The sequence below is a fragment of the Scomber japonicus genome, chromosome 11 (assembly GCF_027409825.1).
Source record: "Scomber japonicus isolate fScoJap1 chromosome 11, fScoJap1.pri, whole genome shotgun sequence".
Taxonomy (NCBI): Eukaryota; Metazoa; Chordata; class Actinopteri; order Scombriformes; family Scombridae; genus Scomber; species Scomber japonicus.
Genome location: NC_070588.1, coordinates 6,049,126 through 6,074,512, shown reverse-complemented (window position 1 = coordinate 6,074,512; position 25,387 = coordinate 6,049,126). Strand labels below are relative to the sequence as shown.

At 39.1% G+C, this 25,387-nt stretch overlaps 3 protein-coding genes across 3 annotated transcripts in view; 1 reads left to right on the top strand and 2 right to left on the bottom strand.

Moving 5' to 3' along the window:
- Window positions 1–24,529, bottom strand: part of slc40a1 (solute carrier family 40 member 1) — a 59,361-nt gene extending 34,832 nt beyond the window's left edge. The window contains exon 1 of the mRNA XM_053328706.1: window positions 24,515–24,529. The gene's annotated coding sequence lies outside the window, so the exon portion shown is untranslated. The remainder of the gene's footprint in view (window positions 1–24,514) is intronic.
- On the bottom strand, window positions 618–19,012 carry sympk (symplekin). The gene is made up of 27 exons (XM_053328703.1): window positions 18,892–19,012; window positions 18,454–18,577; window positions 17,913–17,978; window positions 17,634–17,687; window positions 17,384–17,457; window positions 17,157–17,283; window positions 16,799–17,048; window positions 16,133–16,303; window positions 15,059–15,298; window positions 14,002–14,153; window positions 13,759–13,909; window positions 12,561–12,783; window positions 11,794–11,944; window positions 11,471–11,706; window positions 10,030–10,111; window positions 9,347–9,460; window positions 8,637–8,784; window positions 8,239–8,399; window positions 6,719–6,827; window positions 5,921–6,021; window positions 5,247–5,337; window positions 3,917–4,018; window positions 3,497–3,684; window positions 2,846–3,022; window positions 2,192–2,281; window positions 1,868–2,053; window positions 618–995 (listed from the first exon to the last, which is right to left on the bottom strand). Exons 2-27 carry the CDS (start codon window positions 18,505–18,507, stop codon window positions 825–827), a joined length of 3,669 nt encoding a protein of 1,222 aa, XP_053184678.1. The 5' UTR covers window positions 18,508–18,577; window positions 18,892–19,012; the 3' UTR covers window positions 618–824.
- LOC128367995 (solute carrier family 35 member F5-like) overlaps window positions 19,914–25,387 on the top strand; it is a 25,533-nt gene continuing 20,059 nt past the window's right edge. Inside the window, 4 exon segments of the mRNA XM_053328709.1 lie at window positions 19,914–20,045; window positions 21,138–21,237; window positions 22,419–22,560; window positions 24,253–24,402. Coding sequence (XP_053184684.1) covers window positions 22,426–22,560; window positions 24,253–24,402 — 285 coding nt within the window. The 5' untranslated portion in view covers window positions 19,914–20,045; window positions 21,138–21,237; window positions 22,419–22,425.

Below are 25,387 nucleotides of genomic sequence, written 5' to 3'. Positions count from 1 at the left end.
GAAATATCGAAAACATTTTACAGTCTCACTGTTCTGAAGCTCTCAACCCTGCATACTCTTTAAACCTCAAAGATGTCATCTGCTACTGAGAATAATACTTTTTTAATACAGAAATTCTCAAAAGTATCACCTAAAATTGCACCTTTCCTCCGAGAATTGAACTCTTTATTAAAATCACTCAAGCTAGTAAATAAATATAAATAAATGAATAAACCACAAAGAAACCCTGTTCCCTGAAACCTCTGACTAAAATATATATGAACCTACATATTTTTTATGTATTTTTAATTTTTATACTCTATTTCCTCATATGTTTTCCATTTTTGTTTCAATAAAGTCAACAAAATTGATGATGAATACAAGATAAAAACATTAAAAAAATCTGAAATAAATAAGTAATGCATCATTTTGTAGTGAAAAAAGACAATTAAATTAATGCCTTGGATTTATTTTCCATAACCATAAATAATCTTTGTTTTTTTGCCATTTCTGTATTTAGGTTTAAGTGTCTAAAAATGAAACTATCTTGTTGTTCTGGCCTCACACAAACACTGCCGTCCATCTTGGAATTATAATTAACAGATTGATGCTGAACAGGAACAGAAACAGACACATCAGTGTTTTCTTGATTTATTCTCCAACTCTTGGTGACATGAAGGCATATTAAACGCTTTCATACACACAGTTCCACAAATCTGTTTTTTCTACAAATACAACAAAAAAAAAAAAGAAGGGAGAGGAATATTCTTGAGAAGAACTTCTGGGAAACTTGTGGGACGTCTGCAAAGGATAGAAATGTTCTTATTGTGTTTTCAGTGCTGTTGTCATTCTGTGTCCTCGCCGCTGCTTCCTGTCTCGGGCCCGGTGACTTCAGCCGCTTCGTCTTCTTTCGGTGGCTCCTGGAGGTCTGACGGCTCGGGTTCGGACGCCTCCATCGGCTCCTCCTCCGGTTCTGGTTGAGGTGATGGTGTCTCTCCTCTTTCTGCTGACTCCACCTGAGGGAGAACCAAAAATTTGAGCTTTTAGGGCTTTCTGCAGCAGGTTGAATGTGAGCCGACAGCACGTGTATGTCTGGTCGGAAAGATGACTGATTGTTTTTTTAAATATATTTTCTTTAAGGATGATTTTTAGGCAGTTTTGCTTTCATTTGACAGTCAAAGGAGAGAGAGATAAAGCTATGAACATGCATGAATTATTAAATATCTTTAAAAACAGACCTTTACACATCTTTAAGGCCTTTATTTCTCTGACCTAACTTTCCCACTTTTCCAGATTTCCATAACTAGTGGATAAATGTTCCTTTAGAGTTCAGAACTGTGCAGGATAATCACTGATTTTAACTGTATTCAACTACCGATATGGGATATTTTGACATAATTGTAGGGATGATTATCAGTGCTTTCACAAAATATTTACACAATGAGATTTTTGATAAGTAATCATCAGTAATGTGGAGATAATGACTTAGTGGATAAGAGCAGATAATAAATTGTTGGGGCGGCTGTGGCTCAGGAGGAAGAGCGGTCGTCCACCAATTGTCCTTGTGCAAGAAACTTAACCCCAAAATTGCTCCTGAGGCTGTGTCATCGATGTGTGAATGTGTGTGAATGACTGAATGAGACATGTAGTGTTAAAGCGCTTTGAGAGGTTGAACAGACTAGAAAAGCGCTATATAAGTAGAATCCATAACAGTCTGTTCAGCTCAGAAAATGACATGCAGCTGTTAAAAAGCAGGAAAAGATACTTATACCTTACTTATATTATGATATTACAACATTTAAGATCTAAGACATTATATCTATATAATATTGATTTATTGCCCAGATGAATTCAGATGGTTTTTAATTCCCAGTCGCTTCATTTTTACCTGAGGAGCCGCGTCGACCGTCTCCTCCTGTGTCGTTGGACCAGCTTCTTCTTGCTCCATCGCTTCCTCCTCGTCTCTCGTCGTGGCAACGGGCGCTTGTTGCTGCTCGGCTGGTTCGGACTCTTCCGCAGCCTCGGCGGAAACCTCGGCTTCAACTGGACCGGCTGATTCAGGGACCGGTTCAATCTGGTTTTATATACAAAGGAGGACAGAAACAAATGATCAGTACCAGTTAAATTACTTTATATGAGATATTAAATAAGAGGAATGAAGGAGGAGTGGCTGAAAGACATTTAGAAACGATATAAACTATGAATCCGTTACCTCTTTCTCCTCAGGAGGCTCCACAGGCTTCGGTTCTGGTTTCTTGTTGACCTCCAGGACGGCCATGATGGAGGCCGGTATGTGAGCTTGCTGTTAGAAAGAGAAACATTTAGACTTTATATGCTGGATAGAGCTGAGACATTATGATCCTCTAACTCAGGGGGGTCAAACATGAGGCCCGAGGGCCAAAACCGATCCGCTGAGGGGTCCGATCCGGCCCATTTTCCTACCCTTCCTTCCTCCTTTTCTTCCTTCTTTCTCTCTTTCCGTCTCTCCAGCTTTCTTTCCTTCTTTTCTTCAATCTTTCCTTCTCACCTTCTTTTCCCTCCCTCCTTCCTTCTTTTCCTTCCATCATTCCTTCCTGTCTTCCTTCCCACCTTCTTTTCCTTTGCCTCATTCTTCCCTTCTGGTCTTCTTTTCCTTCCTTCCTTCCTTCCCTCCTTCCTTCCTTCCTTCCATCTTTTTAATGATCCGGCCCACATCAGATCAAATAGTATGAGGCCCTTGAATGTAAATGAGTTTGAATCTTAACCCTAACTCTGCTCTAACTGACCTAATCTAAGTCACAGCTTCATATTCAATCAACCTTCACATTAAGACTAAATGACTCCAGACTTTAAGAGACCTTTGAGTCCACCTGGCAGCAGCTCTCACCTGGTGAAGTGTGAATGAGTGGACGTGCAGCAGCAGAGGCTCTCTCATCTCGGGGCAGCGTTCGAACACGCTGCTCAGCTGAGCGGGCGGCAGCTGCAGCAGCACGCTGAACGACTGAGGCTTCGTCCTCTGGCAGCACTTCACGAAGCCTTCCCACACCTTTGGATACTTCCACACCTGCAGGAGGAAGAAGAGGAAGAAGAGGAAGAGGAAGAAGAGGAAGAAGAGGATTAGACTTAAAAAACAGGAAACAGGTGTAAGGCTTGTTTGTTTTAATGGTACCTTGTTTTTAATTGAAATAATCTGAATTTTCATGTTTTTATTTGAATGTTTCAGGACTTTTTAAACCATTTTTTGAAAAGCATGGAACAGTCAAAACAGACGGGGTCAAGTTGACGAGGACAGAAGGAAGGAAGGAGGGAAGGAGGGACAGAAAGAAGAAGAGAGGGAGGGAGGAAAGGAGGAAGGAAGGAAGGAAGGAAGGATGGAAGGAGGAAGGAGCAAAGAAAGAGGGGAGGAGGGGAAGAAGGAAAGAAAAATTAAAGAAGAATGATGGAAGGAAGGAAGGAAAGAAAGACGGAAAGAAGGAACAGTCAAAACAGACGGGGTCAATTTGACCCGGGAGGACGACAGGAAGGTTAAGTTTCCGACCTGCTTGGCGATGAGGCGGGACAGGATGTTCATGACGAAGCCTCCCAGTCTCGGGTACATGGTGAGCGACTGGATGACGGTTCTCATGAGCAGCATCGGGAGCGGACTCTGCTCCATCAGCTGCTGCATCACCACCGCCAACACCTCCGATGTGTACACGTTCTTCTCCCCGAAGCACAGGTTGGTCGCTGCGGTGCACATACACACAAATGATTAATTAAAATAGAGTTACTGAGAGTAGAGGAGCATCTACTTGGACATCACATCTCTACTGAACACAGACACACACAGACAGACAGACACACACACACACACACACAGAGACACACACAGAGACACACACAGAGACACACACACACACACTCTGACCTTTTCGAGCTAATGTTTTGGGCTCTAAGGCTTTTATCGCTGAATACTGACCTTTAATAATAGACTTCATGTCACATTTGGTTGAGTCTATGTTGTGTAAGGAGATCAGCAAATCTCCTGGAGTCAGAGGCGACACAGACGAACTTCCCTCACCTGAAAAACAACAACAGAGGGAAAAAAAAATCAGTCAATAAATCAATAATAATTAATAATCCTTCATCTGAACGAGTCTTCCTCAAAAAGCTGACAATATATCTTGTGAAATAACAATAAAACTGACATTAAAAAGGGCTGAGTCCAACAAATAGTGTTATTCTTCTTATGTTATGTATAAGAGCCTTTGTATTTTTGGGGATATGTAACCGTGCATCGCATAGAATAAAACCTTATTGTCCAAAATTGTCTTTGACTCACCAATAACAGACATTCAATAGACAGAAATTATATAAACACCATAGAATCCAAACAATTGTTTCTTACATACATAAAAATATGTGAGGTATAGAAATACAAGTGCATAAGAGTTCCTGTGTGCTTATTGATAATTTGGAGTTGTTTAAAATATGAACTGTATTTGGGATAAAAAGACTTGTTATAAATATTCCTGGTTGCTAAAGCAGCTTTGTAGCGCCTCCCAGAGGTCAAAAGCTCAAACTGCTCATAGAGAGGATGAGAGATGCCAGCGACAACGCTCCTCACTTTCTTCCTTTTCTTTCTTCCTGATCCTCTCATTTCACTGGGTTTCTATCCTAGAGAGCTTGTTCTTCGACTGGCAGCTGTGTATATATATGTGTATATTTTCACTGTATTATTATTATTATTATTATTATTATTAATAATAATAATAATAAATTTAATTTGTATTGCACTTTACATTTCAGCAATCTCAAAGTGCTACAGAGCAGAAAATAAAAAAAAGGTTAAAAGGAGAATATATAAAAGACACTAAAAGACACCAAGTGCTGCTCATGTGGGAATGTTGGGTCTCTTTAATTTAAATTTAAAGAAAACAGTCTAGACCTGCTCTCTGTGTAAACAGCCTTGAGATTACTTTAGTTGTGATTTGGTGCTATATAAATATTTTTCCCTTTTGGTTTGTCACTATTTTCTAAAGGAGATGAGTAAAACAAGGACATATTTACTTTGATTTTATTTACATGATTATTTGAGTTTAATGACTAAAATAAACCAAAACTAAACTGATAATAGAGTCACATATTAGAAAGGCAGATAACAGAAAATAAGAAACACAGAGAAAAGAAAAGCTTGTGATTAAAACTATAATGCTGAGTATGTTGTTAAATTCATTATAGATCCTAAAAGTAAGAAAAGCTTGTCAGGTATAAATGATTTATCAGTGGAAGACATGAATGAGTCTTACTGTGCTGAGTTCCCAGCAGACGGTTGAACACTTCCTTCACTACGATGGGGTTGAGTTTGATGAGCTTGGGCAGAGCCTGGATGACTTCGTTCTGCGAGAGGAAAACAAATACAAGCATTAAATATTCACTCTTATCCCGAGTTATGTTATTTATCTCATCACCCACACTGTGTGCACTTTGCCTTTAACCCTCCTGTCGTCCTACCGGGTCAAAGTGACCCCGTCTCTTTTGACTGTTCCTTCCTTCCTCCCTCTTTCTTTAATTTTTCCTTCGTTCTTCCCCTCCTTCCCTCTTTCTTTGTTCCCTCCTCCTTCCATCCTTCCTCCTTTTCCTCCACCCTTCATTCTCTCTTTATTTCCTTCCTCTTTTCCTCCATCCCTCCTTACTCTTTTCCTCCATCTGTCCTTACTCCTTCCCTTCCTTCCTCTTTTCCTCCATCCCTCCTTCCTCCCTTTCCTTCCACCCTTCCTTCTCTCCTTACTTACTTCCTCTTTTCCTCCATCCCTCCTTACTCCTTTCCTTCCTTCCTTTCTTTCCACCCTTCCTTCTCTCCTTATGTCCTTCCTCTTTTCCTTCCCTCCTTACTCCTTACTCCTTTCCTTCCTTCCTTCCTTCCTCCCTTCCTCCTGTCCTTCCTTGACCTGAGGACAACAGGAGGGTTAACTGGAGTTACCTTCTCGAGGCCGTTGATGACCGGGATGAGGAAGCGAACATCGGGAACTCGTTTGTGGTAAAGGTCTCGTACTCTCTCCACCAGCTCTGGAGACGGAGGCACTGAAACAGAGAACAGGAGAAACACCACAAATCATTTAATGTGTCTTTCTTCTGTTAAAGAGAGCTGCAGGGGACGGGAACCGAGAACCTGGGGCAGCGAAACCTCCGAGACACGCTCAAATTATCTTCAGCTATCCTGTAGTTCATCTTTAAAAACAGCAGAAGGCAGCAGACTCTAAAATCACATTATTTAATTATTAATTACTGCAGTTAAACTTTTAGCTGTGGACTATTTATCTTATCTACCAGTTATGTTTCATATATTCATCAGCATGTAAGGGGATTCAAGAATCGATAAAGAATGGACGGAAGCAGAATAAGTAGATAATGGCATTGATATCAATACAATCTTATCAATTCCCATCCCTAAAAAGGTGCATGCTAATCTCTTCTGCATGGAAATTAATTGCTAAGTCAGTATAAGTGACCTAATGGTTTTATTTTTAACATTGGCCTCCAGTTTTAGTCAAATCATGCTGCGTTTCTTTGGATTTCCATCAATAGTTTCACTGTGGATCATCTCCTCTGAGCAGGTTGCAGCCATGATGTAGAAAAAAATGCTGCTTTTCAACTCAAGATACGAGGATCATCAGTTAAAGATACGCCTTAAATCGCTGCTGTGCTGAATTAATCCAAGTCAAAGCCAGCACAACGACCTTTAAACGCCACCAAACACATCTGCATCATCTTTTTTTACCTTTATCTGTGAGGATGTGCAGGCAGCGAGTAACGAGCGTCTCTGCTCCTTTAGGACAGTTTTCAACCAGCAGCAGCAGCTCAGGAGAGTTCATCCCCATCCCTCGGATCTGTAACACAGATGATGATGAAAGAAAGAAAAAACCCTTCAATACTTTAAAAAACAACAACAGCAACAACACAGCTGAGTTTAAACATTACTCAAGACTTCTTTAAATATTTAGAGAACAGGAGAAATCATGAAACTGCAGATTTTCCCGCTCTGATGACAGAAAGGTATTTATGTGCTTTACACTGATTACTGTTGAATCTAATATATACAAACAAGATAAAGATGTTGTTCAATAGTCCAGATTGATGATTTTGTCATGGCAGGATTTCCAGACATGCACAAGCTTCTCTTAAAACCTTTGGAAATGTTTGACTTGTTCATCGTGTACCGTTAACTTCTGTGTCTCTGTTTTTATCTCTGTGCTCGTTGCCTCATTTTTTATATCTGCCTTGTTTGGTTTTAATTCCTTCAGTAAAGCACTCTGTAAGATTGTTAAGAAAAGTGCCTCAAATATAAAGTTTATTACTATTATTGGTATAAATACTGCCATCCATATAAACACAGAGCCATATGTTTAGAAATCTGATCTTAATTCTTCTTAATTGATTGATTGTTGTCAGCAGAGTTTAAATATCAGTTGTCATCTGAACAGCTTCAATCACTAATATTAGGAAGTTAAATCTTGATTTATTATTTTGAAAGGGAGGTTGAACTGACCAGAAGTCTCAGAGACAAAAAAAGGGTTAGTTCCACAAACTATCAACAACAAAATGAGGACACGAGACCCAGAATGCATCTGTGCTTTCTTCTGATCCGCTGCTATCAGGATTTAATGGTGCGTTCAGTTTGTACTTAGAAGTCGGGATTTCAGAGTTCCCGGTCAGTAATTTCAACTGGAACGACCCCTGAAGTCAGATTTTTGGAGGAACCTCCACTGGCCCCAAACTCAAAATCCAAGATACATTAACAGTTAAAAGTTATAGTAAAATCCTGTTTATCAGCACTTCTGTCTTATTTATACTTTTAAAATGTTTTATTTTACTTGATATAATATATACTATTTCTTAGCTACTTTTACTATGTACTATTTTTACTATTTACTATTCTTATTTTCCATCTTATATTACATTAATTCCTCTTTTCTTCTTTTCTTTAAGCTTTATGCTCCTTTCAGGCTCTTTTAATGTGAAGCACTTGGTGTAAATGTTACTTATTTTGTTGTGAAACACTCTGAGCTGCATTTCTTGTATGAAAGGTGCTATACAAATTAATGTATTATCATTAAATCAGTCGTACACACACAGCACTGTCCAACTAGTTTTTAATCAGCTGGTATTTCTATCAATATCTAACAAGGTTAGAACTGTTTTTTCTGACTTCTTTCTTGTGACGTAATTTTCAGGACCGACTTCCAGTTTCCGAGGTAAAAGGAAACGCAGGATAAATAACATGAATGAGGAGTTACTAACCGGCTGCTCGATGGCTCTGAGAACGCTGCGTTTGATGTCAGCGATGGCCTCGGTATAGACGGACGCCAGCTCGTGGACCAGCCGGTGGTTCAGAGGAAGCAGAGACAAGTAGAGGAACAGACACTGTCTCACCGTCTCCTCGGTCCATGGAGCCGCCACCTCTGTGACCACACACACACACACACACACACACACAATAAAAATAAAACCTATAACACTCAGAAAAGCTATTTCTAAAAAGATAAATACTGAAATTGATGAGACAGGATTAGAAATGACTGTAGATGTCATGATATAAAGTACCAAGAGGTTTTACTGTATTTTTAGTGATTTCATGGAAGTTTAAACATACAAACATCATCATGATATTAAAATCGTGTGACCCTTGTGTCTCAGACCTGTGTCTTTATCGGCCCCGAACAGCAGAGACGGAGGGTTCGGGTGGACCAGCAGCTGCATGTAGTTCAGGGCAAACTTCTCGATGTAATCTCTGAGGTGATCCTTCTCATACATCCGCTTCAGGAAACCCAGAGCCGTGGTCCGCACCTGGAGATAAATACAATACAGTTACAGTAAAATAATTAAACTCCTGTTGTCCTCGAGTCAAGGAAGGAAGGAAGGATGGAAGGAAAGGAAAGGAGGGGGGAAGAAAGGGAGGAAAGGAAAGAAGGAGGGAGGAAGGAAAGGGAGGTAGGAGGAAGGGAGGAAAGAAGGACAGAGGAACGAAGAAAGGGGGATGGAGGAAGGAAAGAAAGAAGGGAGGAAGAAGGAAGGAAAGGAGGGAGGAAGGAAGGAAGGGAGGAAAGGAAAGAAGGAAAGGAGGGAGGAAAGGAAGGAATGAGGGAAGGAAGGAAGGAAAGGAGGGAGGAAGGAAGGGAGGAAAGAAGGACAGAGGAAGGAAAGAAAGAAGGGAGGAAGAAGGAAGGAAAGAGGGGAGGAAAGGAAGGAATGAGGGAAGGAAGGAAGGAAAGGAGGGAGGAAGGGAGGAAAGGAAAGAAGGAAGGGAGGAAGGAAAGGAAGACTTTTTAATACTTTCCTTTTTTTTGACTGACTTTAGGACTAAAACCTGCAGATATTGCAACAGAATACAAACAGGAAGTGACGTCACCTTCTCCTTCTCATGTGAGCTGAGGTCCAGCAGAACGTGAAGATACTGAAACTGCCTCGACGGTCGTTTGATGATGAGTTCCTTCAGAGTCGTCATTCCCAAATAAACCCGAGACTGAAAGAAAAGGTTAGAACAGCTGAGTCGACATGTTGGGATGTGAAATAATGTTTTTAACCTTCCTGTCGTCCTCCCGGGTCAAACTGACCCCGGCTGTTTTGACTGTTCCTTCTTTCCACCCTTTCTTCCTCCTTCTTTCCTTCCTTTCCTTCCTTCCCTCTTTCTTTTCCTTTCTTCCTTCTCTTTCTTTCCTCCTTCCCTCCGTCCTACCTTCTTTCCAACCTTCTTTCTTTCGTCCTTCCTCCCTCCTTTCCTTCCTTCCTTCCTTCCTTCCTTCTTCCTTCTTCCCTCCCTCCTACCTTCCTTGCTTCCATCCTTTTTTCTTTCTTTCCTTCCTTCCTCCCTCCCATCCTTCCCTCTCTCCTACCTTCCTTCCTTCCTTCTTCCCTCCCTCCTACCTTCCTTCCATCCTTCCTCCCTCCTTTCCTTCCTTCCTCCCTCCCTCCCATCCTTCCTTCTTCCTTCCTTCCTTCCTCCCTCCCTCCCTTCTTCCTCCTTTCCTTCCTTCCTTGACTCAAGGACAACAGGAGGGTTAAAGAAAGCTGTGTCTTTATGCTGTCGCTCACCTCGTCTTCACAGTAACGTCGAATCACTTCCAGAGCCGACTCCGTGATGAGAGGAGCCTCCAGAACCAGTTTAGTGAAAAGACTGAAAGAGACAGAAACATCATGAGACTCCTTTTATTATTAAATATCACCTTCAAATATAAAAAATATAAAGCTGAACCAGGACTGAGAGGTTTGTTTTACAGCACAGAAGATATTTTATATTTTAATCTAATTTATTAAACCCTGAAATCATCAGTTTTTAAGTTTCAGGCTAGGAAAGATTCACTTTTTTAGGTCATGTTTTGCTCTAATAAACACAGAATGAGGTCAACACAGCTGGTTTTATATTACAGAGCAAACAACAGATACACAGTGTTAATCATTAATGTGAAGATAAGAGATAGAAAAACAAAAATAAGGCGAGCTGGAAGAAGTATTCAGGTCATTTAGCATTTAGCAATGTGAAAATACTAAATTACAAGTAAAAGTCCTGCATGAAATATCCTACTACAGTAAAAGTACTGCAGTGTTATGAGTGATGTAGTATGCAGTATTATAGTAAAAGTACTGCAGTATTATGAGTGATTTAGTATGCAGTATTACAGTAAAAGTACTGCAGTATTATGAGTGATGTAGTATGCAGTATTACAGTAAAAGTACTGCAGTATTATGAGTGATTTAGTATGCAGTATTACAGTAAAAGTAGTGATATATTATTATATATGACATCATTAGATTATTAATAGTGAAGCATCAGTGTTAGAGCAGCATGTTACTGTTGTAGCTGCTGGAGGTGGAGCTAGTTTATACTACTTTATATACAGTTAGCTAGTTTATACTACTTTATATACAGTTAGCTAGTTTATACTACTTTATATACAGTTAGCTAGTTTATACTACTTTATATACAGTTAGCTAGTTTACACTACTTTATATACAGTTAGCTAGTTTATACTACTTTATATACAGTTAGCTAGTTTACACTACTTTATATACAGTTAGCTAGTTTATACTACTTTATATACAGTTAGCTAGTTTATACTACTTTATATACAGTTAGCTAGTTTATACTACTTTATATACAGTTAGCTAGTTTATACTACTTTATATACAGTTAGCTAGTTTATACTACTTTATATACAGTTAGCTAGTTTATACTACTTTATATACAGTTAGCTAGTTTACACTACTTTATATACAGTTAGCTAGTTTATACTACTTTATATACAGTTAGCTAGTTTACACTACTTTATATACAGTTAGCTAGTTTACACTACTTTATATACAGTTAGCTAGTTTATACTACTTTATATACAGTTAGCTAGTTTACACTACTTTATATACAGTTAGCTAGTTTACACTACTTTATATACAGTTAGCTAGTTTACACTACTTTATATACAGTTAGCTAGTTACAGTTTAAATGTAGTGGAGTAGAAAGTATAATATTCCTCCTCACCCGTCTCTCTGCTCGGGTTTCTCCTGCAGTCCTGACAGCAGCGTGTACAGACAGTGATCGTAGCTGTCCAGCAGTCCGGTGGGCAGCTGTCCGAGGTAGGTGTTGTACTCTTGGTAGAGGAGAGAAAACGCCAGGTCGCTCCTCGTCCTGATGTCGTCCAGAATGAACTCCAGCACGTCGTCTTTCATCATCCCTTCGAACTGCGTCACCAGTCTGGAGAGCAGCTTCACTCTGACCTGCAGCACAGACGGGAGAAAGTGAGATGTGAGAGTGTTTTTTTAAATAATAACAACGAGACAAACGTAACTATGGTGATAGCTTACGTGGGACATGCCGCTCTGAGCGATCGCCTTCTCTGAGTGCAGGATACGTTTGATCGTTTGAGACGTCATCTTCTCAATCTGAGGCTCCGTTAAAGGCTGAACGACGTCCGATAACCGGAACACCTTCTTTCTCCCGCTCGCTCCGGCCAGTCTGTTAAAAAAAGAAAAAGAAAAATGTGTTAAAGGTGAGAAAAGATGAAGCTTACTAAACTATATGATGTTTGTGTTAAAGGATTAGTTCACAGTTTTCAAATCTGCCTTAACCTTTGTGTCGTCCTCCCGGGTCAAATTGACCCTGTCTGTTTTTACTGTTCCTTCCTTCCTTCCTTCCTCCCTCCTTTCTTTCTTTCTTCTGTCCTTCTTTTCTTTCTTTCTCCCTCCCTCCTACCTTCCTTCCTTCCTTCCTTCTTTCCTCCCTCCCTCCCTCCCTTCTTCCCCCCTTCCTTCTTTCCTCCCTCCTACCTTCTATCTTCCTTTCTTCCTCCATCCTTCCTTCTTTCCTTTCCTCCCTTCCTTCCTCCTTTCTTCTGTCCTTCTTTCCTTCCTTCCTCTTTTTCTTTCTCCTTCCCTCCCTCCTTCCTTCTTTCCTACCTCCTACCTTCCTTCCTTCGTCCCTCCCTCTTTCCTTCCCTTCCTTCTTCCACCCTCCTTTCCTTCCACCCTCCTTTCCTTCCTTCCTTCCTTTGAATATTCATTTTCGCTCCTGACTGTTATTTTTAAGACAGATTTAAATAACTGTGAACTCGTCCTTTAATATCAGAGCTTACTTGGTCTGTGCGGTGGGGATGATGGGTTCAGGGACCCTCTTCACGGCTGTGGGAGCTTCTGCGCTCGGAGCCTGTTTTGCGTAAACTCCGAGCACAGAGATGGCCTGACCCATCATCACCGCCGGGACTTTACGCTTGATGAGCAGATCCTTCCCGCTAGCGTCTTCGTCAGCACCTTCATCTTTACCCGCGTCGTCTCCTTTCTCTTTGTTCTGCTCCAGGCCTGAAATGTTTATACGATGTTGATTAAAAGGTAATATTGAGAGTAACTAAAACAGTAACAGCAAATACAGGATGTTGTAAGGCTGCGACTAATGATTATTAATTTAATTATTGATCAATCTGCCCGTTATTTAGTTGATAAATCGTTTTATTTCAGTTTTCCTGAAGAACCCGAAGGCAGCAGAGTGTCGATACTTTTTAAAAGCAACCTTAAAGACTGACCTTTTTAATCTAGCTTTTAATTTAATTTAATTTAATTTATTCATCTGTCTTTTTATTTTATGTTTTTACTACTTGAACTGTCCTTTTTGTTCTACTGTTATTTCCTGATTTTCTTCTTCATTACCTACTTTTAGGAAGGTGTTTTATTTTACTACTATGTTAAACTATTTACTATGAATAAAAAGTGCTACACAAATAAAGTCTAATTGACTATAAAATATCTGAAAATAATAAAAAATGCTCATTTCTAAAAGCTCACAGTGATGTCTGATCAACAGTCAAAAACACAAATATATTCAGTTTATCATCTTTTACATCAAATAAAACATTTAAATCACATTTGAGGAGCTGAAATCAGCAATTAAAAAAAAAAAAGTTCCTTAAAAATTCCTAAAAAACAAATATTTTATAATCTAAATAATTGCCAGTTCATTTTCTGTCGACTGATTTATTATAGCAGCTCTAATTTGGCTCACACAAACACATTAAACTTAATTATTAAAAAAGATGAATTACATTACATTAAATCCCTGCCTATAAAAGAGTTTTGTTTTTCCTGACGGTACTTGAACACAACATCCTTCAGCTCTCTGTCCTCAACTTTTCTAAGAGTGTAAATCTTATAAAAACACTTAATAAAGACAGTTTGTAAATCTTCTCACATCTTCTCTCTGATCGGGTCATTAATTTGGATTTTTCTTGATTTAGTAAAAAGATAAAAGTGTTAAAGTGGAGTTGAGTCTTTGCTGCTGACCTGGACCGATCCCGGCTCCGGTCATCTGCGTGGCCATCAGCCGAGCCAGATGTTTAATCTGTGCGTCGGTTCCCGCTGACTCGACAGGCGTGTACGTGGCCTGGAAGGACGCCGGCATGACGTCGGGCAGATACACCATGCTGATGAGCACCTGAAGAACGAGACGATGAGAGGTTCATAAGAGCCGAACTGACACACAGTCTGACTTTAAGAGAGAGGAATGAACAAAGAGGATGAGGTCACCAGGTTAGCGACGTTCTCGGGGTTGAGCAGCGGACGCAGGAACTCGGCTGTGACGTCGATGGCGGACTGAGCGACAGGAACAGCAGCTGGTTTAGGGGCCGAGAGAGGGGCTGGCTCCTCTTTGTCCTCATCGTCTTCAATCAGGGCCGGCTCTGAAGAAAGAGGAATAAAGGATCATGAATACAGACTGTTTAATATTTTCACCAGGCAACACTCAACCAGTATTAAAGGAGATGCATCATGAACATTTTCAGCTCTATATTTAAATTCTGGAGCTCTACTGAAATACCTTTGCATGATTTTAAGTTTAAAACTCCTTATTTATCTTATACTGGCCCTCAGTTCAGCTTCTGTCTGAAACAGGCTGTTTAAGCTCCTGTCTCTTTAAGTTTAAGTCTTTATATTGTATAAAAAAAAAGAAAAGAAACGTATGTCTGTAATCAGAATCTACTCAGAATTGTTTAATTGAAAGTCTGTCATTTATGTCTTTATTTATATTTATTTATTTTTCTTTCGATTGCAATTATTGCTTCCTTTATATACATATTTTTAATTTAATGAATTTATTTATTTATTCGTATTAATATTTTCTTTATTTTTTTAATTGATTATTTTTTATTAATATTTACTTTATATAAATATATTATTTATTTAATTTCAATTAATAGATTTATTTATTTTATTACATATTTTCTTTATATACATGTTTCAATTAAAAAACAAACTAAAAAAAAGCCCTGAATGTTGGCTGGAACTTGACTTTAGACTTTCAGGGAGCATTTTTACTTATAATCAGTTTTTAACCATTTAACATCCAACACTATAACATTATAAATGCCTTAAAATCACAATATGTCTCCTTTAAATATTCAACACTGATTCTACTTTTTACCAGAATCCTTCACAGCCATTTTATTTAGTTATGCATTTATGTTATATTGTAATTGGTTGCATTTTTTAACATAGGCCCCAGGAAGAGTAGCTGTTGCCTGGGTAACAGCTAATGGGGATCCAAATAAACTAAACTAATTACAGAATATTAGAGACCATCACTCACCTATTTTGACCTTTTTGCCCTCTGTGTATTGCTCGTGGCGAGGTCTCTTGCGCTGTTCACGCAGCGCGGGCGTCGTGCGTGTTATTTCACTCTGAGGCATCCCGAGGTCCAGCAGCAGGGTGCTGATCTGACCCTGAAACTCCAGACTGCCTTGGTGCTTCAGGACCGCCACCAGGTGCAGCTTCAGGTTCTTCCGCACGCTGCTCACCTGAGATTTGGCCAGAGTGGGCGGCAGGTTCGCTGAAAAGGTTTGAAAAGAAAAGAAAAAAGACTTTATGAATAAAAGGAGAGAGAGAGATCAAACATCTAAAGCAGAGGTGTCAATCAAGGGCCACATACAGCCCAATTTGATCTCATGTGGGCCGGATCACTAAAAAGATGGAAGGAAGGAGGGAAGAAAAAAAGGAGACAGGAAAGAAAGAAAGATGAAAAGAAGGAGGGAGGGAAGAAAGATATGATGGACGGACAGAATGAAGGATGGAAGAAAGGGAGGACAGAAGGACATGAGAAAGAAAGTAAGGAAAGATGGAAGGAAGGATAAATGGAATGAAGGAAGGAAAAGAAGAAAGGAAGGAAAATAAGGAAGGAAGGAAATATGGAAGGAAGGAAGGAAGGAAGGAAGGAGTGGGCCGAAATGAACCCCTCGGCGGGCCGGTTCTGGCCCACGGGCCGCATGTTTGACACCCCTGATCTAAAGCTTCTGAGCAGAGTCTGGAACAAATAACAGAATTGATGGAAAACTGTATGAATTATTGTCTTTTATGTTTGTCTGTTATTGTTTAAAAGTTGAATAAAAGATTTAAACACCTGTGTGAGACATGAAACAGGAATTAAGTAAAGTAGCGTGAGATCATTTCAATTAACTTAAACAAGAGTTTCAGAGATGACACATAGCTGATAGTTTAATATTGGGTAGAGCAGAAGATGCATTTTTCCCTTTTATTTTTTTATTTTCATGGTGTGTGTGTTGCTCTATATTCTTGCTCCTTCCTTCATTTGTATGTTGTTAACACCAGGCTGACGTGATGCTTGTTTTAAAGGTTGTAGCTGTGATCCGGCTCATTAAACACTCACCATGCAGCGTCTCGTACGCCTGCACCACCTTGGACATGAACATGGGCCTCTGCCGGGCGATGGTGGCCAGTGATCCCAGCGCTGTGGTGAGGTTGATGCTGGAAATAGCCGGATGGACCATGAACTTCAGCAGCTTGTCCAGAGCGGTCTTCCCCTCCTCACACAGAACGTCTAAATGAAGTAAACATCATCATGAGTGTCACGTTATCATTTTAACCATCCTGTCGTCCTCCTGGGTCAAATTGACCCCGTCTGTTTTGACTGTTCTTTCCTTCCTTGCTTCTGTGCTTCCTCCTTCCTTCATTCCTTCCTTCTGTTCTTCTTTCCTTTCCTCCCTCCCTCCTTCCTTCTCTTTCTTTCCTCCCCCCTTCCTTCCCTCCCTCCCTCCCTCCGTTCCGCCCCTCCTTCCTTCCTTCCCTCTTTCCTCCCTCCATCCCTCCTTTCCTTCCTTCTTCCTCTCTCCTTTCCTTCCTTCTTCCTCCCTCCCTCCATCCATCTCTCCTATCCTTCCTTCTTCCTCTCTCCTTTCCTTCCTTCTTCCTCCCTCGTTTCCTTCCTTCCTCCTTTCCTTCCTTCTTCCTCCCTTCCTTCCTTGACTCAAGGACCACAGGAGGGTTAAAAAGCATTAAAGCTTCAGTTTAAACTAACAGATTATAATAAATGTACCGTAGCGGATGTACGAGTGATCTTTGGGTACTTTGTCCAGGCTGATGTCGCCCTCTTGTCTTTTAGGAACGTCAGAGTCCGACGTCCTCGGCGACAGAGTGACGATCAGCGATTCTGTGAACTTGATAGCGTGAGTTCGCACGCCGTCGTTTTCAGAGTCCAGCAACGCCAAAACGTCTTCTTTCATTTGCGTCACCATATCCCAGCATGCCTCCTGCATCTCTGACACGGCTTTGGATCGCACCAACCACTGAGAGGGAAGAGAGACGAGTGTGAGGAAGAAAAAACTACACATACTGAGCTGAAGTTATACAAACAGCAGCTTCTTTTTTAATGATGAGATGAGAATATTTAATACCTGTAGTGTGACTTTGTACAGCTGAGTGAGAGTGAGGATGGCTTTCTTCACCACGTTCACACTGTCGTCCTTCAGCAGCATGTTCATGTTGGCGATGAGTCTGAGAAGTAGCTCATTGTCCCGTTTACTGGAAAACACATAAAAAAGTTTAAGTCTTTCATAAATGTACAGACAGGACAGGAGAAGGCTGTGTGTGTGTGTGTGTGTGTGTGTGTGTGATAACCCACCACGCCTCCTCTATGAAGCCGATGACAAACTTTCTCACTTCGATAGATTTGTCAGTCTGAAAGGCGATCATCTCCTGCAGGATGAACAGACCAAAGAGCAAAGAATCATTAAGTATAGTTTTATATTTTAATATAAGCCAGTTTCACAGTGTGTCTTTTTAATACTGGAAAAAGCTTCTCAGTTTAAATCGTTTGAGTATTTCAGTCCACACAACAGCTAGTTAAGAAAGCTGCAGACATGCTCACTTACATCCAAGAAGTTGTCAAGAAGAGATGGATCCTTGTTGATGATCAGCTCCTGGACCTGAGGATTAGATAAAAGCATTAATTGTGATTTACAGTGAGTTCAGCCAGAGCACTTCCTGCATATACCGAGGCAGAAAGCACCCAGGACAAGTCGCAGCACAGTGCAATGCAAAGGAGTCAAGTAATAGTTGAAAAACTGTAATTCATATAAATATGTAACTATCATGAAACTGCATTTTATTCACAACAGTACTCGCTGACATAAAGAGATGAAACTACAAACCTGTTTGAGCACCGTGAGCTTTTCATCTGTGGTAATCAGAGCGGCCTGATTCAGCAGATCCACCACCTGGAAGAGAAAACAAAACTGAATTCACTTTTTCTTATTTAGGTGTTTACTTTTCCAAGTTGCATCAAGAGGAAAATAGTCAATGCGTTTGGTTCCACAAGCCGAAACACGTTTAGTAGTTCTAACTTTATAGTTGTTGTGTGGACTCCACCATCCACTTGAGTTAGAACAATTTTTAAAACTGTATATTTATAGTTATTGTTCTTGGTGTGGAGCCATTGACTGAGGGAGATTAGAGAGATTACTCCCAGTAATGTCTGCAGCTGTGGAAAGTTTATACAGTAATTGAAAAGATATAATTGAAAGCTGCAGTAACTGAGATGTTACTGGTCAGTGTCACAGTTCAACCTAAGAGACCACAGCAGCTCCACACATCACCAACATCAAATGTAAATACTCAAGTACACTAAAAATACCTCAAACTTGTACTTAAGGACAGTAATTCAGCAATAATACTGAGATAAAGTAAACAAACCTTTTCACTGGTGGTCATATCAATGACTCTGGGAGCTTCACTTTCCTCCTCCATGATGCTTTTCTTTTTCCCCTTCACTGTTTGGATGACATGCTCTTCAAACACTCCTCTTAAACACTGAAACCTGGGAGATAAATGAGCTTTTATTTAGTTTAAGCACTGAAACCTGGGAGATAAACAAGCTTTTCTTTACTTTTACTCATTAAAAACTAGCTGCAAATAATCTGATTTCTATCTTAAAACAGAGGTTAGCTTTAAGTTAGCCTGCTGCACATTCATGTCTCAACTACTCCATGTTCCTACCCTGTTAACCTGTATATTTAATTAGTTATAACTCTTTAATAAGAAGCTTTAATTATTATAATAAGATAGCAACATGCTAACACTCATGCTAACCTGTTTACACGTTGTACTGACAGCTGGGTGAAAGATACTTACCGATAAACACGCTGCTTTATTTACGTCTTACACTCAGAAATGCAGCGTATAATAAAAAGCCTGTAAATGTGTAAGTTTTAATTTTGTTAAATAAGTGCTGAAGACACTTTACGCCATTTTTAATTCAAAGAGCGGTGTTCTTCTTCTTCTACTCCTTCTTCTGCTTCTTTTTCTTCTTCTACTGTTGCAGCGGGGTCTCACCACAGCGCCACCTGCTGGAGGACTGAACTACAACAATAACAAACAACTGTTGCAGTACAATTACCATATATTACAATTCAATAGCTCTCATTTATGTGTATTTACATTTTTATTTTTTTTATTGCAAGTCTAAATTTGTTAAATCTATCTTATTGTATTTAATAAAATAAAATATTTAATTGTTTGTGTATACAGTAGAGTAAAAAAGTGTGGGGAAACACTAAAAATCACTAATATTTTCATATAAAACTGTAATTAATCAGAAAGTTAAAGGGGTTCAGAAACCTATGGAAGATCATTTCCTACAATATGATGAAATTCATTATAATGAGATAGTTTCTCATTGTAGGAAATGAATATTAAGTTATTATTTTCGGAGAGTTTATCATTGTTTTGAGATATTAAGTCATTATTTTGAGCTAATAAGTCATTATTTTGAGATATTTAGTCATTATAATGAGAAAATATCTCAAAATATTGAAATGATTATTTAATATGTGAAAATAATGACTGATTTTGGGGTATTAAATAATTATTTGAGTTAGTAAGTCATTATTTTGAGATATTAAGTCATTATTTTGAGAACGTTTCTCATTATTTTGACTTACAGGACCTTTTTTTCACCACATTTGCGGAAATCAGCTTCTATAAAAAACAATATTACTATCAACCTTAAAAAACCCACATTAGTTGTGCTTTAATTGAATATATAAAAATGTATCTAATCTAAACAGGTCTGAATGTGATGTCCCCTTTAAGACTCCATTTCCCAGAATCCTCTGCGCCTCATAAGTGATGTCAGCTGATCATGAGGAGGGTGTGCTAATGTTTACAACCACTGGGGCTGTCAATAAGTTTTTATCGCATTTACTGTGATTTTGTCGATATTTCAGCAACAAACGATAAGAAAAGTAAACAATGGCGCAAACTAAATGACTTCTTCTCGCATCCAGGTAAGAAAAACACATTAATTAACCTTTTTATTATGTCTTAATAAAGCAAATCTTTGGTTTAGCACTTTAGCTTAGCCTGATAACGTTGTAGTTACCTGACATTGGCAAATAAGTCACTGATTAATGTTAAATATACATATTAGCTGCATGTGTAACCTCTTCTGTCTATGAACTAGCTTTAATATAACATTTAAACATTAGTAGTGATTGCTGACCTCTAATCTGGCTGTTAAATTATCACTAAAACAGCTAGCTCGCAAGCTATTTCACTAGCTTTGAGTGCTTGAAATGGATCTTTATGCACTCACAGCTGCAGGAAAATAGCATATGTACTCATTATTAAAATATGTAGTTTCTTACAGTACGACTCTAAACACTCTGCTATAACCTGCAGACATCCACAGCTGATCTCACTGTTGTAAATGTCAGTAACATTGCATTGTTTATATATATAATTCAGATTTAATGCACATTGCACATGTATTTTAATCTGTAGGAAGGTTTATTCTGTATGTACATCTGTGCAACATCTACGTGCACATATTGCATATTTATATATTTCAGATTTACCAACACAAATACCCAGTTTACTGTGTATAGTGGTTTGTTTATTCTTTCACTTTCACCCTTATTTTATTACTGTTTTTCCCCCCACTGTCAATTTCTCCCAAGCAGATATCAATAAAAACACATCTTATCTTATCTCTTATCTTAACTACACTCAGCAGAGGCACTTAAAAGCCATGCTTGCAGGAAAGTTCACATGTAAACACATTTATTTGTTTAGATCCACCTTTATTTATATAGTATAGTATTATATATTTACATAGGCACTTTTCACATGGAGCAGGTTTCGAGTGTACTCTTTAATTTAATTTTAAAGAGACCCAATATTCCCACATGAGGAAGCACTCGGCGAGAAACCTGGAGCAGAACCGAGCTCTAGGTGGGCGACCATCTGCCTTGACCGGGTGGAGTTTTAGAGAGAGAGAGAGAGAGAGAGAGAGAGAGAGAGAGAGAGAGGAGAAATAAAGAGGTAGAAAAGGATAATATCTTTTGAGTAACATCACTTTTGCTGTCTGTGTGCTGCAGGTTTCCGTCCACTGCGAGCCGGCCCCGGTTGGTCCTGACTCACGCTGACTGAGCCAACATCTGGAAACAACATCTCAGTGTAAATTTGTTTGGTAACCAGGTGAGTGTTGCTATGTACAGTAGGAGGCATGTCCAAACTCTTCTTCCATAATAAGGGGGTTCATAGATTCAACCATGCAGGAGCACATCAGGCTTCATTTAATCAGCTGATCTCAATCTGCAGACAGTTGATTGGTCGACTCGTGTGTGTGTGTGTGCTTTGGTTGCAGGCACATGACGGCCCTTCATGGAATAGTTTGGACATGCCTTACAGTGTTTTATCTCTTACTTTTCACTGTCTTACTGCAACTCTGGCTCTCTGGCTTTTACCTGACGTCAGTGTTGATTCTTGATCAGTGTGACAGGTTGTTGTCTTTCCTGTCATCCGCCATCAAGTCATGTCTGGTCTTATTTTAGACTGTGTGATCTGGACACAGGTTCTTTTTTTATAGGTGATATATCTTTTAGGTATTTTTTAGATACTGCAGGGCACTACTACAGTATTTTATTATTATTTGTTACACATATATACATGTATTTGTTTTATTAGTACAACTTTTGGGTATTTTTAGTGTTAAGTTTTTTTTCCATTGGATAGTTAGAGATGTGTTTCTATGTGACTGTTTTAGGTATCTATCTATCTATCTATCTATCTATCTATCTATCTATCTATTTATCTATTTATCTATCTATTTATCTATTTATCTATTTATTTATCTATTTATCTATCTATCTATCTATCTGAGTTAAATGGCCAATCACAATCACTCTGAAGCCGTCTGATATCTATTAAGTTTTTTTGCCAGACCAACTATTTAAAACACACAGATATTCAATTTACAAAGATATAAAATAGAAAGATGCATGAAATCGTAACATTTTCATAGCTGGCACCAATAAATGTTTGAATTCTGTGTTTGATAAATGACTTAAACAATTAGTTGGTTGTGCAAATACTTTCCTTCAGTTGGCTAATCGAGTAGTTTCAACCCTAATGTTCAGTCATGCTGCCATAATTAAATATCTGCAACATGAATTATAACATTTCAAATGTCATATTTGCTTGATTTCTGTATTTTGAGTCCAATATGAGACACAGAGCTGACTGTCTGTAACACAGCTGTAATAATCTATAATCAATTCATGAGCTAATGATCTCTTAATTCTGGCTGCAGCAGTCATCCAGCGTCTCAGTTTTCATGTAACCTGACCTGTAATCTGTGTTTTTTGTTTTCCCGTCAGCGTCCCGATGGAGTGGGTGTTCATCATGAACCGGATGAGCTCTCAGGGCAGCTCTGCGTCCCAGCGGAGGCGCATGGCCCTCGGTGTGGTGATACTGCTGCTGGTGGACGTCATCTGGGTCGTATCCTCGGAGCTCACATCAGTAAGGACTCACCGTCACAGAACACACAGTTTACCAAAACCCGCTGGTCAAAGGTGGGTTTTAGTACAAGAAGAGACATTAGCCCTCCTGTTGTCCTCGAGTCAAGGAAAGAAGGAAGAAGGAAGGATGGAAAGGAGGAAGAAAGAAGGAAAGGAGGAAGGAAGGGAGAAAGAAGGCAGGGCAGGTGGGAGGAAGGAAGGAAGGAAAGGAAGGAAGGAAGGGAGGAAGAAGGAAGGAAGAAAGAAGGAGAGTAGGAAGGAAGGGAGAAAGAAGGCAGGACAGGAGAGAGGAAGGAAGGAAAGGAGGAAGGAAGGGAGGAAGATGGAAGGAAAGGAGGGAGGAAGGAAGGAAGGGAGAAAGAAGGAAGGAAAGGAGGGAGGAAGAAGGAAGGAAAGAAGGAAGGAACGAAGGAAGGACATAAGGAAAAAAGGGGTGGAGGAAAGAAAGAAAGAGAGAAGGAGGGAGGGAGGAAGGACAGACGGAAGGAAGGAAGGAAGGAAGGAAGGAAAGAAGGAACAGTCAAAACAGACGGGGTCAATGTGACCCGGGAGGACGCCAGGAAGGTTAGTAGAGAGATTAGAGAAGGGTTAGGGTTAGTGTAATGAGATAATCTGGGAACTTAATTAAATATTTGAGGCATTTGCATCAACATCACTTTTCCTTCTATCCTCTAATGTGGTTTATAAAATACTCAAATCCTTAACTACTGAATATCACAACTCCTATTGTATTGATTTATTTCTTTTATTTATTGTTATATTAAGGTCTCTGAACAGCTGTAGTGGTGATAAAGAATTTAGTTTTTTGCAGATTATTTATTTGCACATTTTAAAGATATTTTTTTTAATTTAGAAAAGACAGATTTGACATCCATTATGATTAAATACACACCTTCATCTGCATATAATCAGCTTCACATGAATTCAAAGTGAACAAGAAGCTAAAAACTGATTCAAACTCTCCTAAAAACTCAAGACAAGTTCAACAGAATGACTTTAAATAAGAATAATGAGGAATAAAAAAGCTGTTTTTTATGTATTCAATGAAGATTTAGTCACATTACTGGAATATAATGGAAGATGTTCAGACTGTGTTAAATATGAATAAATGGTCGAATTAGTTTGAAAGAAATGAGAAAAAAAGTATTTTTCACTCCATTTGAGCTCTGAAATAAAACGTAATAAATGAGCACGAGTCTGTGTGTAGATCATTGATACTAAAGACAGTTAAAAGTTTAAGGTCATGAAGAAGTGAAGCTGAATTTTTTAACTATGAACAGTTTGAGATTTGATGAATATGTAAGTTTACTCATATTAGTAATAAAATGCTGAATGTGTTAAATAATTGATGTTAATGTGTAATTATTAAACATTGTAGGTGCTTTAATTAGCTGTTGAGTCATTAAAATTAAAGATGTTCACGTTGTAAATTGATATCAGCTGATTTCTTGCAGCAGCATCATTAGAAGATAAATTAGATTTAGTAAAATCAGAAGTGATGAAAGCAGCTGAGAGTGAACGTGAAGCTGCTCACAGTGAAAAAGGTTTTAAATAAAAAATAAAGGTACGATTGTAACTGCAGCTGTCAAATATCTTTATTGTGAAGCATTCTCTCTCTCTCTCTCTGTCCCTCTCTGTCCCTCTCTGTCTGTCTCTGTCTGTCTCTCCTCTCCTCCTTCTTCTCCTCCTTCAGTACATCTTTAAGCGACAGGAGTACAACAAGCCGTTCTTCAGCACCTTCACTAAGACCTCCATGTTTGTTCTCTACCTGCTGGGTTTCCTGCTGTGGCGGCCGTGGAGGCAGCAGTGCACCGGCACGCTGAAACGCCGCCACTCTGCATTTGTAAGTAGTTTAAAACCCCCCCCCCCCCCCCCCCCCACTGTCACCACACGAGGGCGCTATTCTCTTTAAAGGATCAATTCACTGTTTTTTTAAGATTCTGCATTTTCACAACTTCTGCTGCTGCTTCAGGAAACAATGTTTTATTAGTGTTTATTGCCTATTTGTCATCGTAGCCACATCTGCAGCAGAAGCAGGAAGCTGTAAAGCACATTATAAGAAAAGTGACTGATTTTGTTTGTTTAGACTGAGCAGATGATCCTGTTTCCTTATGTCATAAAACATCTGCTTATTGGAGCATGTTTGAGTCCTTTTTAAAAAGATGCAGCACTAAGGTGTTTTTCTACTAATCTTTTAATGCTGTTCACATTTAGAAATGATTGCAAACAGGATTTTAACAGAGTTCAGGTAAAAAAAAACAGTGAATCTGTCCTTTAAAACAACAGTCAGGAGCCCAATTGAACATTTAAAGCATGTTTTTTTTTGCTGTAATGATTCCTCCTGTTCATACTGACCATTAGAAGATCCCGTCATAATGTTTAATGTATAATGGAAGTGATGGAGGACTAAATCCACAGTCCTCCTTCTGTGCAACAATAACGTATTTAAAAGTTGATCTGAAGCTAATATGAAGCTTCAGTTTTGTCCAAATGAGTCAAATCAAGTCTTTTATGAAGTCTTTTTGTTACTATACTTCCACCACAGCTCAACAGAGGAAACACTAAGAGGAGAATTTGATGCTATAAAGACTGTAAATGTGTCAGATATCATTTTATATGACTAACTCAGACTGACTGCTGAATCCTCATGATAATATTTGTTGTTAGTGTCTCTGTTGGTTATTGTTGTAAAAATATACTCTTATTGTATTTTGAGGCTGTGGACCTCAAAAAGAAGGAAGGAAAAACAGGTTTTAATGTTCATCTGAGCTCCTGACAATTAACTCTTTTAATCATCGAGCCTTTAAAAAAAGTGTGAACCGGTTCCA

What these genes read in the sequence shown, in the direction of transcription:
- sympk (XM_053328703.1), bottom strand. Translation starts at nt 18,507, where the DNA reads ATGGAGGAGGAAAGTGAAGCTCCCAGAGTCATTGATATGACCACCAGT. An exon ending in CCCGCCTCATCGCCAAGCAG is followed by an intron (nt 3,023 to 3,496) that starts GTCGGAAACTTA and finishes TTCCTCCTGCAG; the next exon opens with GTGTGGAAGTATCCAAAGGT. An exon ending in CGGTCGACGCGGCTCCTCAG is followed by an intron (nt 996 to 1,867) that starts GTAAAAATGAAG and finishes GTTCTCCCTCAG; the next exon opens with GTGGAGTCAGCAGAAAGAGG.